Below are 12,610 nucleotides of genomic sequence, written 5' to 3'. Positions count from 1 at the left end.
GCAGCCCTCAGCAAATCCCAGGGCTCTGCAGTGACATGTGTTTGATAAAAGGGTGTGAGAATTTATAGTTCCCTCTTCCTGGGCTTGGTTGGAAATCTGGGAGCTCTGACAACCTCTCTGGATCCAAGCCAGCAACCATCTGTGTGTCCCCCAGCATTGATGTGTTTGTGTCAGCCTTCACTGTGAGTCAAGTCTCTGCTTCTGAACAGAGGTGTTACTAAATTAGAGGCATTGGGTGACATGGTCAGTGACCTAAGGGTTGCAGGGGCAGAATATCCACCTGCACCAAGGTTGTCTGGGGACTGACTGAATGGCTAGTAACCCTAGCATGAGGACCATGGGTGATGGTGATGCTAGGTGAGCCAGTCATCAGGAATAAGGGCCACTGGTGAGTAGCATGGTCAGGACCTCCAGGGAAGATGTTACTCCTCTTTGCTTGGTGCTGGTGAGCCTGAATTGGTGAATTGGGCCTCTCAATTCAAGGGTGTGTGAATAAACGGGATAGGACCCAAGGGAGGGCTACCAAGAAGGTCTGAGGTCTAAAGTACATCATCTTTGAAAGAGGTGTGTTTAGCCTGGCAAAAAGGAGGCTGATGTGATTTAACAGCCACCTGGAACTATTTGAACAGCAGAGACAACTAGGCTAGACTCTTCTTGGTAGTGGCAGCTGGTACCATGACAGGCAACAGCTACAAGCTGCAGCTTGAGAAATTCAGGTTGGGCATTGTGAATATCTTTGTTTGAGCTTTTTGGAGCTTATCTAGAAAAAGCCACAGCAGAACTGATGTGTTCGAGCAGGAGGGTGGATGAGATCTCTTGAGGTTCCTTCCTACTAAAAGATCTGTGATTTTAAAAAATCTGGCCATTGAGATCTCTGCTTTATTCTTCTCTTTAACATAGAGATAATGCTCAGACAGACTTCCAGGCTTCAACAAGTGAGAAAACAAACAAATAAACCCCAAAGGATACAGACAAACGAATAAAACCCTAAGTAAACAAGCAAGCAAACAAACAAAACTCCCAAAGGTCAAATGAGTCTTGTTTATTTAACTCCCCAATTTGTAGTCATATTTGCAAGGATTTAATGCTTTTTTGGTTTTAAAATGTTTTTGGCATTGGCTGATAATTCGTAGTCACAGTGGAGTGGCTTGTGAACAGTTGCTAACTCAATCTCTATAAATTTGCAGCACGTTAGAGGTGTTGATGAGAGCAGCTCTAACTGCATGTAAGACCAGTGCTTGTTCCAGGATCTGTATAAATCTACTGCAAGAAGCACGAGGACTTGGAAATAGCTGTTCTGCTATGAGCTTCACTTGCAACCCCCAAAAATAAAATTTAAGTGCCTTTCATGAATGATTAAAACAGCCATTTCTTCTGAGCCACCAGAGGCAAGAAGAGTGAAAGAAATGAAGCAGTTAAAAAGTTGGTCACGTGCCTTTGTCTGGGGCAATGTTCACTTTCACCCCACCCCAAGCAGGTCTTTTTCCTGATGATCCTTGAAGCAGTGACCCCACCAGGGACAAGGCTGAAGAAGGAGATCCATGATACTGTGCCTGTTTACCTTTGAACCAGCCTGGCAAGTAAGGCAAGGGGAGGAAAAAAAAAACCCAAAGAAAGGAAAAATCAATCCTCAGCACGCTGACTCAGCACCTTTCACGCTGTAAGCTTTGAACTGTAAACACAGCTTCTGAACCTTCCCTGTGCTTCACGTTCCCTGCTAGAAAGCATTTTTGTGTCACTTCTCAGCCTGTCAGCCTGCACTAATTTACTCCATGAGCACCATGAATGCAAAAACCAGCGCTGGAGGTGAGGGAGAAGCCCCAGGAATAAGGAGCAAGACCTTGGGGGAGAGCAGCCACCTGGGGGAGATCAAGAGAGGACAAGTGATCCTTGTTGCCTACCTGATTACAACCCTAGAGATGACCTTCCTCTTCATGCAGATGGGAGTCATGCCTGTGAGTATGGGTTGTCCTGCTTCACAGCACATCTTGCTTGCAATGCCAGGCTATATAATTTCCAGTAAAGTCAGAAGAGAGTTTCTAGCAGGAGAAAGAAAAGTGTATTCCTACCTAGGAGGCAAGCTAGGACTGTGTTCAGGGAATGCCCACACAGTAGAAACTGGTTTATTTGTACTGCAGTAGCACCTAGAGCCCTTTCCTAGCCTGATGGCTTTGGGTGAAACTGATGTAGTTCATGTCTTCTTGCTTGCAGTGGGAAAGTGACCAAACAAGCAGGAATCAGAGATTTCAGATCAGAGATTGGTTTTCTGAGGGTGTAATAAACAAGCTGTGAGTGGGAGTCATTGCTTCTCATGTACTGGACTCTTTCTTCTGCTTGATGACCTATTTGGTGGAGAATTTTTTTTTCTAATAGCCAATCTAAATCTCCCCTTGAGTGACTTGAGGCTGTTTCCTCTCATCCTAATGCTTTTTGCCTGGAAGAAGAGGCCAACACCCACCTTGCTACAACTCAGGTAGTTGAAGCGAGTGATCAGGTCTCCCTTCAGCTTCCTTTTCTCCAGGCTGAACAACCCATTCCCTTAGATGCTTCTCATAAGACCTGTTCTCCAGATCCTTTACCAGGTGCACTGCACTTCTCTGGACATGCTCCAGCACCTCAGTGTCCTTGTAGTGGGAGACTCAAAACTGAACACAGTACTCAAAGTGCAGCCTCACCAGTGCCAAGTACAGGGGGACAATCCCTTCCCTAGTCCTGCTGGCCACCCTATTCCTGATACAAGCCAGGATACTGTTGGCCTTCTTGGCCACCTGGCTCATGTTCAGCCTCCTGTGAATGAACATCCCCACATCCTTTTCCACCACACAGCTTTCCTGCTCTTGCGAGTTCCTTGTGAGCTCCTGCTCTTGTGAGCTGTAATATGCAAGCACACCCCTGCCTCTGGTGAGCCCATGACTTCTGAGAGATCTCTCTGATGGTTTTGTGCCTCCAGGGACACACTGGTCCCTACTTCTGGGGCTAAACAAACCTGCATTGCCCTGAGCCTGTAGGTTGAGAGTTTATTTATAAGAGATTGGAGTTGTTGACCACCCATCAATATCAGGGGGTTTGGGGACCTGGGTACAGAGCAGCTATCAGGGAAGCAGGCAAGGTAAGAGCAACTCCACACTTTCTGAGAGCTGAACCTGACTGAGAGTTTTAAACAACTCCTAGCAGATGACACAAACCAAAACACTAATCAGAAATAGCTGTCCCTTGAGCACACAAATTCTAAATAAAAACCAGCCAACCAACCAAAGGATTTGGGCTCTTTGAGGTGTACATCTATGATTTTTTGTGAGCTCAAGTTGTGGATGTACCATCAGACTGTAAGCAAAGGTAGTATTTTGCCCATATTGTGCTTGCATTTATTCCAACTTGCTCAATTAAACAAAAACTCCAAGACCTTACCACAGCCACCCTCTGGGTGGTGCTCAGGCTGCCCCCCAGCTGTGGGCTCTGGAGGCAGGAAAGATACTTTGGATCTACCTCATCACCCTTAGCAGTAGCTGAGTACCTTCACCTGTGCCAGGCTGCAAAGGTAAAGAGTGGTTCAGACTTGTCACCTGATATGAAAGTGATGGTTTTGGTCACATCCCCACTGATCTTCATTAGTGGATGGTGTGGGATAGAAGCTTCGGGTCGTTATTAAGCAGCCTGTGTCTGACCCAATGACAATTTCATCTGTGGGTATGGGGACCTGTAGGAAGTGCTTGTTTAGAGCTGTGGTTCTCTCCACACAGACATTAAGCTCTTTATTCAGAAATACAGCATGCTTTATTTCCTGTAACCTATTCTTTTTCTTTTTTTAGTACTTGGCAAAGAGCCTAGGTTTGGATTCAGTAGGGTTTGGCTACCTCCAGACAACCTTTGGTGTCCTCCAGCTTGTGGGAGGTCCCATTTTTGGAAGGTAAGTGAGAACAGTTCTCATCACCCTTTTCATAGCTGAAAAAGGCCAGGACTTTTAATACTTTAATAAAAAACATTTAGTTCTGGTTCGTGGTCCTGTTGAAATGTCTGAAGATTTCATAAATGGGCAACGGGAAAAGAAAGACTATAATTAGAAACAATACAATGTAGAAGCAGCCTTTATATGAACTTAGCTATGTTTTAATGACACACACTTAAGTGTAACAATATACTGGAAACAGGCTTAAACCATCACAGTCCTCAGAGCCCATGTCCTAATGGCTTAATCCTGCAAATGTTTTATAGCCATGTATAATTCTAGAAATGTCTAGTGACTAGGAAACCTAAAAAGAGAGGGTATTTATTGATGTTAAGTAGAGCTATCAATTAAAATAATAGCAGGTCACATTATTTCTACAGCTGAATCTCACTGTGACTACATCAGTGTTTAATACAAAGCACATGAATCTTTAAGAAATTATTAATCTATAAGCTTATTTATCAAAATCAGAGTGGAAAAGATTCAGGTTTTCTGCCTCTTTACCCCATGGGACATGTGCTGCCTTTCCTATTGAAATGTAAATAGTGCAAAAAAATTCAAGTGGTAGGAGAATGCATTCCCAAAAAGCAGGAAAAAAAATCAAAAGAGAAGTGTAATCCAGTGGTAGGAAACTAAAATGAAGCTGAGAAAATCTAGCTTTTGTCTTTGGTCCTGATACTATCAACAAATAAATGGATACAGAGTTGGTGTGTGCCTCAGTGCTCCTGCGTGGGATTTACCATTCTGGTTGATGGGTTGTGAGCTTTACAGGATCCTCTGGTGCATGGGGTGTAGCACTTCAAGGAGCTGATCACCAAAAGCCCTTGGACATTACCATACTACAAATTTTAAAATTAATAATAGTGATATTAAATTCTCCAGTGCAACTTGAAAGAAAAAGCATTCCTAAGAATGGAGATGCTGCAAGAGGCCCAGTTTGAATGCTTTTTTCTATTGATGTACAAAACTAGAGTCATATTTCTGCTCTGGATCTGATGCCATCTGAAATCTGGTTTTCCTCTGTGCACGTGTGTGTCATTCACTAATGTCCAGAAGAGATGCTGAAGTGAAGGAAAATGGCAACACAGAATCCATCTGGATCTGGACTCCCACTGGTGTAGATGGAACAATAAGCACATATTGTCTGATTGATGGCAAAAGTTGCAACACAAGTTTGAGATAAAAAGATGCATGGCCACATCTTTTATAGCCAAGGAATTAGGCCAAGCTAACATGGGTTCAGGAAAGGCAGGTCCTGCTTGACCAATGTGATTTCCTTCTATGACCAAGTGACCCACCTAGTGGATGGAGGAAAGGTTGTTAACCAGGAGCAGCCCGAGCACTGAGCCCTGGGGAACACCACTTGTGACCAGCCACCAACTGGATTTAACACCATTCAACACAACTCTTTGGACCCAGTCATCCAACCAGTTTTGTGTGCACATCCAAGCCCAGACCAGCCAGCTTTTCAAGGAGAATGCTGTGGGAAACCTTGTAAAAGGCCTTGCTAAAGTCAAGGTAGACATCATCCACAGGCTTTCCCTTATCCAATAAGCAGGTCACCCTGTCGTAGAAGGAGATGAGGTTAGGTTAAACAGGACCTGCCCTTCATGAGCCCATGCTGACTGGGCCTGATCACCTGGTTGTTCTGCATGCACTGCATAATGGTGCTCAGGATTATCTGCTCCATCAGCTTCCCTGGTACTGAAGTCAGACTAACAGGCCTGCAATTTCCTGGATCATCCTTCCATCCCTTCTTGTATATGGGGGTTCCATTGGCTGACTTCCAGTCTGCTGGTACCTGCCCAGTCAGCCAGGACTGCTGGTAAATGATGTGAAAGTGGCTTGGTGAGCACCCCCACCAGCTATTTAAGCTCTCTTGGGTGGATCCCATCTGGTCCCATATATTTGTGCCTCTCTAGGTGGTGTAGCAGGTCACTGACCTCCTGGATTGTGGGAGGATCATTCAGGCACCATGCTTTCACTATGGGGTTATAGCCCATGGCTGCAACATAGACATGGTCTGGTGAGAGGAAATTATATGGTTTCTGAAATAAAAGTTTAACCAGGGTGAACAGTGGAAAAAAAGGGTCTCCATCATGAGAGTTTATTTATAAGAGATTGGAGTTGTTGACCACCCATCAATATCAGGGGGTTTGGGGACCTGGGTACAGAGCAGCTATCAGGGAAGCAGGCAAGGTAAGAGCAACTCCACACTTTCTGAGAGCTGAACCTGACTGAGAGTTTTAAACAACTCCTAGCAGATGACACAAACCAAAAACACTAATCAGAAATAGCTGTCCCTTGAGCACACAAATTCTAAATAAAAACCAACCAACCAACCAAAGGATTTGGGCTCTTTGAGGTGTACATCTGTGATTTTTTGTGAGCTCAAGTTGTGGGTGTACCATCAGACTGTAAGCAAAGGTAGTATTTTGCCCATATTGTGCTTGCATTTATTCCAACTTGCTCAATTAAACAAAAACTCCAAGACCTTACCACAGCCACCCTCTGGGTGGTGCTCAGGCTGCCCCCCAGCTGTGGGCTCTGGAGGCAGGAAAGATACTTTGGATCTACCTCATCACCCTTAGCAGTAGCTGAGTACCTTCACCTGTGCCAGGCTGCAAAGGTAAAGAGTGGTTCAGACTTGTCACCTGATATGAAAGTGATGGTTTTGGTCACATCCCCACTGATCTTCATTAGTGGATGGTGTGGGATAGAAGCTTTGGGTCGTTATTAAGCAGCCTGTGTCTGACCCAATGACAATTTCATCTGTGGGTATGGGGACCTGTAGGAAGTGCTTGTTTAGAGCTGTGGTTCTCTCCACACAGACATTAAGCTCTTTATTCAGAAATACAGCATGCTTTATTTCCTGTAACCTATTCTTTTTCTTTTTTTAGTACTTGGCAAAGAGCCTAGGTTTGGATTCAGTAGGGTTTGGCTACCTCCAGACAACCTTTGGTGTCCTCCAGCTTGTGGGAGGTCCCATTTTTGGAAGGTAAGTGAGAACAGTTCTCATCACCCTTTTCATAGCTGAAAAAGGCCAGGACTTTTAATACTTTAATAAAAAACATTTAGTTCTGGTTCGTGGTCCTGTTGAAATGTCTGAAGATTTCATAAATGGGCAACGGGAAAAGAAAGACTATAATTAGAAACAATACAATGTAGAAGCAGCCTTTATATGAACTTAGCTATGTTTTAATGACACACACTTAAGTGTAACAATATACTGGAAACAGGCTTAAACCATCACAGTCCTCAGAGCCCATGTCCTAATGGCTTAATCCTGCAAATGTTTTATAGCCATGTATAATTCTAGAAATGTCTAGTGACTAGGAAACCTAAAAAGAGAGGGTATTTATTGATGTTAAGTAGAGCTATCAATTAAAATAATAGCAGGTCACATTATTTCTACAGCTGAATCTCACTGTGACTACATCAGTGTTTAATACAAAGCACATGAATCTTTAAGAAATTATTAATCTATAAGCTTATTTATCAAAATCAGAGTGGAAAAGATTCAGGTTTTCTGCCTCTTTACCCCATGGGACATGTGCTGCCTTTCCTATTGAAATGTAAATAGTGCAAAAAAATTCAAGTGGTAGGAGAATGCATTCCCAAAAAGCAGGAAAAAAAATCAAAAGAGAAGTGTAATCCAGTGGTAGGAAACTAAAATGAAGCTGAGAAAATCTAGCTTTTGTCTTTGGTCCTGATACTATCAACAAATAAATGGATACAGAGTTGGTGTGTGCCTCAGTGCTCCTGCGTGGGATTTACCATTCTGGTTGATGGGTTGTGAGCTTTACAGGATCCTCTGGTGCATGGGGTGTAGCACTTCAAGGAGCTGATCACCAAAAGCCCTTGGACATTACCATACTACAAATTTTAAAATTAATAATAGTGATATTAAATTCTCCAGTGCAACTTGAAAGAAAAAGCATTCCTAAGAATGGAGATGCTGCAAGAGGCCCAGTTTGAATGCTTTTTTCTATTGATGTACAAAACTAGAGTCATATTTCTGCTCTGGATCTGATGCCATCTGAAATCTGGTTTTCCTCTGTGCACGTGTGTGTCATTCACTAATGTCCAGAAGAGATGCTGAAGTGAAGGAAAATGGCAACACAGAATCCATCTGGATCTGGACTCCCACTGGTGTAGATGGAACAATAAGCATATATTGTCTGATTGATGGCAAAAGTTGCAACACAAGTTTGAGATAAAAAGATGCATGGCCACATCTTTTATAGCCAAGGAATTAGGCCAAGCTAACATGGGTTCAGGAAAGGCAGGTCCTGCTTGACCAATGTGATTTCCTTCTATGACCAAGTGACCCACCTAGTGGATGGAGGAAAGGTTGTTAACCAGGAGCAGCCCGAGCACTGAGCCCTGGGGAACACCACTTGTGACCAGCCACCAACTGGATTTAACTCCATTCAACACAACTCTTTGGACCCAGTCATCCAACCAGTTTTGTGTGCACATCCAAGCCCAGACCAGCCAGCTTTTCAAGGAGAATGCTGTGGGAAACCTTGTAAAAGGCCTTGCTAAAGTCAAGGTAGACATCATCCACAGGCTTTCCCTTATCCAATAAGCAGGTCACCCTGTCGTAGAAGGAGATGAGGTTAGGTTAAACAGGACCTGCCCTTCATGAGCCCATGCTGACTGGGCCTGATCACCTGGTTGTTCTGCATGCACTGCATAATGGTGCTCAGGATTATCTGTTCCATCAGCTTCCCTGATACTGAAGTCAGACTAACAGGCCTGCAATTTCCTGGATCATCCTTCCATCCCTTCTTGTATATGGGGGTTCCATTGGCTGACTTCCAGTCTGCTGGTACCTGCCCAGTCAGCCAGGACTGCTGGTAAATGATGGGAAGTGGCTTGGTGAGCACCCCCACAAGCTCTTTCAGCACCCTTGGGTGCATCCCATCCAGCCCCATAGATCTGTGCACATCTATGTGATGCAGCAGGTCAGTGACCATCTTGTCCTGGATTGTGGGGGGTCATTCTGCTCCCAGTCCCTGCCCCCCAGCTTGGGGAATTGAATTCCCTCTATAGAAGTGGTGCTGTTACTGAAGACAGAGGTGAAGAAGTCATTAAACACTGTGGGCTTTTCCTCATCCTTTCATCACTGTGTTTCCTCCTGCATCAAATAGGGGATGGAGGGTCTCCCTGGTCTTTCTTTTGTTGTTGATATATTTATAGGAACATTTCTTGTTATCCTTTACAATAGAGGCCAGATTAATTTCCAGCTGGGTTATTCAGTAAATTGAAGTAAAATGAAGGAAGGAGGAATTGGAGTGAAAAACTCTACAGCCTAGTTTATGGTAATCTTGTCCCAGTTGCTCAGAACCTTTTCTGTGGTACACCCAGACTTTGTTCAACATAGTTTGCAAAGTATCTTGGAGTTGAATAAAACCCAAACCAAAACTTCATCTGGCTATTTTGGTTTCTTTCCACAAATAAAAGCAAATTTGAGTTACTATTGTGAAGTCTTTATTGAACTTAAATAGAAAGCTGGCTATTTATTTTCTTTAAGTGGTGCTAAATGAGAAATTTTGCTTTGAACATCCTCTAAAAAGACATTGAAGTAACTTCTATTGCCATTGAACCTGAACTAAAAAAACAGCTAATCTGTTTGCCTGATCTGAACCAACTCTAAGCGTTGCAAAGTAAATTTTGAGGGTGCTCTGTGTTCTGTGCTGTGATAATGCTGAAGGATTTGCTGAGCTGCCATAACTGCTTCTGCTCATGGCTGATCTTTAGCAGCTCTGAGATAAATCACTTTTATTCAGCAAAATGCCAGTGGAAGGGACTTAAGCAAGCATGTGTCATTTTGTGAGGTCTGGAGACTGGCCATGTGGTGGCTGCTGACCAAGCTCCTTCCTCCTCTGGAAGGCTTCCAATTTGGGGGGGGTTGTTTTGGGTGCAATTGAGTTTTTTTGCTAGGTGAAGTTTTGTATTGCTGATAGCAGTGAAGAGCAGTTACCCAGTGCTGGGGTTCTGAGTATCTAGTCCTCTTTTGAGACCAGAGCACTTCTGAGAATCTGATCAGATTCTGTGACAGGAAAATGAGAGAGATGGCCATGCACCTCCACCCACCCGAGTGCAGCACACTTGGAACAACCAGCACAGTCACACTGCTGACACACATGTACCTTTTCTGTACCAGGTTTGCAGACCAGTTTGGGACCCGAGCTGCCTTAATTCTCTCCTGTGCATCTGGAAGTGCCTTCTTCCTGCTCACGTCCATCTCCAGCAACATCCCCCTCCTCTTTCTCTCCAGGCTGCCAGCAGTGTTCATGCATGGGGTACCAGGTAAGGTTGGTCAGGGCTGGGTGACTTTCCAAATTGCATTTATTGCCTGATTCCTCTCTTTATGCTCACGTTGGTAGAAATCAACAAGCTCAACAGCATGAAGGAAGGCAGAAGGAACATTTCATGGTTATCACAGGTGAAAGACTGAGAACATGAAGCAGCAGGTGTATTGGTTATGGGAAGCAGCAGGAAAGCAAGGCCAGGTAGCCTGTAGCCCCAGGTTCATCCTTGTGTGTGTTCCTCAGCAAATTTATTGGACTTCACTATCCAGACACAGGTGATGAGTACTTGCTGGCTGCAGTGCTATCCCAAACTTCTCAGCTGATTTCTTGCAATCAGGATGTTTTATAAGAGAGCTTTTCCCTTTCTCCTTGTTAAATGAACATATTAGACCAAATGTTAGTTACAAAAACACCTTCTGTTACCTATCAAGCTGTTCTGCTTTAGTTGGCCTTTCCTAGATGTTTCTAGTATAATCCATACAGTGGCTTTCAGCTACCAGAAGTCAATGTAACTCATGCAAGAAGACTCAAGTTGATAGAGTTTTAAGCCTCCTCTCACCACTTGCAAAGTAGTTTATCTGAGTGGCTTGAGCCTTTTGTTTCCTACAGCTGATGGGCTGAACCAATTCCACTCTGTGGTGTGTATGAGCATTTGCCCTGGGGTTGCAAGGACCATTTTGTGGCAGGCACTGCTTCTGTGGCCTAAAGATTTATACCTGTTGCTCAGACCCCATGGCAAGCTTCTTTCAAGTGATTTGTTTCCCTGCAGGTGCTCAGAAGCTTATTACAGACCTGACTTCTCCTTCTCAACGTGCTGATGCTTTGGGGAAACTGGGTCTTTGCTTTGGAGTAGCCATCATCATTGGCTCTGCCCTGGGAGGTGTCCTCTCCACCAAACTTGGGTGAGTGGCTCCTTTGTTTGCTGTTGGTGTTGCAACTGTTGAGAGAGCAGCTAAGGATTGTTTTGCTCCCTGCCAGCATTTTATGATATCTTACTGCTGGTGGCAGTAGAGGATCATACCAGAACTCAACATTTCTGCTTTCCATACCTCTACAGAGAACTACTCCCACTGTTTTTCAAGGGACCTTGTTGAAAATCTCATCTTCTCTCTATTTAAATTGATATAAAACCAAACTGAAATGAGAAACTGAGTCTGTCTCCTGGTTGCCTTCTCTTTGGAGCTGAGTGTGATGAAAAGCAGCACATATTCCATCACTTGCTTTTAAGAAACAGGGTTGAACAACTGAGAAATGGAAATTGTGAGCACTGTGAAACTCATGGGGAAATCAGTAGGCTTGGGGATGCTCAATGTAGAGTAAGGCCCCGGGAAAGGAGAAAGGAAGTTTAGGACACTGAGAAGAAAAGAGTGAGGAGGTCTAGAGCCCTGTCACAGCAAGATGAAGCACATGCCTGCCCCTTCCCTGTGCGCTCTCCACAGCCTGGCATGTCAAAGCAGGCTGCCACCTTCTCTTGTGTGCTGCAATAGGAAAGAAACACCTAATTTTACTGAATTCACTGGTCTCTGTTCCCTCTTAGTAAAGGAAGTGAGGTGTGTCAGAGAGTTTTGCAGGCAGGGAAGTGCTGTAATCTTTATGGCAGATTCCACAGCTTTTCTCTGCAGAGGGAAAAAAAAAAATCCCTTTGAAATCACTGGTCTCTGTTCCCTCTTAGTAAAGGAAGTGAGGTGTGTCAGAGAGTTTTGCAGGCAGGGAAGTGCTGTAATCTTTATGGCAGATTCCACAGCTTTTCTCTGCAGAGGGAAAAAAAAAAAATCCCTTGTGAACTTTTCAGTGTTTCTGTTGCTCTAATTGCTTTATTATGGACACTTGCTTCTGCAGATTCAGGTCAGAATGGAAAGGACTTTTTTCAACCTCTGCAAGCATTATTGCTGCTCTACAGCACTGGGGAGAGGTTAAAAATCCTTAGGGGAAGCTCCAGCTTTCAGGAACTGGGCTTGTCCTGGAAGGGATCAGTGTTGATGGCAAGTGTCAGTGTCTATTACATGTCCCTGCAAGAGCTGCTTGCAGCCTCCTGTCACCATCACAGCAGCCCAGGGCCACCCTACCATCCCATGCACCAACTCCCTTCATTTGTACAGCAGTGGTAGCTCATTAAATAATTTTTTTTCTGAACTTAAGGCAGCCAAGTCAAATATTGATTTTTTTCATTATCCTTTTCCAAGTGCCGTAAGCACTGCAGGGCTATGACACCTGGGCATTTTGCATAGTGCACACTCAGTTAAGGTGTTGGGCATCATGCATTCTTCTCTGAAACCTGTTGTGTGACCACATGCATTCAGGTGCTGCAGTGATGCTTCTTTTTATCTCAGCTCTCTGTAAACCT

The 12,610-nt window shown here is 44.2% G+C and overlaps 1 protein-coding gene across 1 annotated transcript in view; it reads left to right on the top strand.

Annotated features, from left to right (window-relative positions):
* Window positions 1–1,781: 1,781 nt before the first annotated feature.
* Window positions 1,782–12,610, top strand: part of SLC22A18 (solute carrier family 22, member 18) — a 68,515-nt gene continuing 57,686 nt past the window's right edge. The window contains exons 1-4 of the mRNA XM_010003872.1: window positions 1,782–1,955; window positions 3,810–3,907; window positions 10,119–10,264; window positions 11,036–11,168. Coding sequence (XP_010002174.1) covers window positions 1,782–1,955; window positions 3,810–3,907; window positions 10,119–10,264; window positions 11,036–11,168 — 551 coding nt within the window. The remainder of the gene's footprint in view (window positions 1,956–3,809; window positions 3,908–10,118; window positions 10,265–11,035; window positions 11,169–12,610) is intronic.

The sequence above is a fragment of the Chaetura pelagica genome, unplaced genomic scaffold (genome assembly GCF_000747805.2).
Source record: "Chaetura pelagica isolate M959 unplaced genomic scaffold, ChaPel_1.0 scaffold28, whole genome shotgun sequence".
NCBI lineage: Eukaryota > Metazoa > Chordata > Aves > Apodiformes > Apodidae > Chaetura > Chaetura pelagica.
This window is presented reverse-complemented; position numbering and strand designations above follow the sequence as displayed.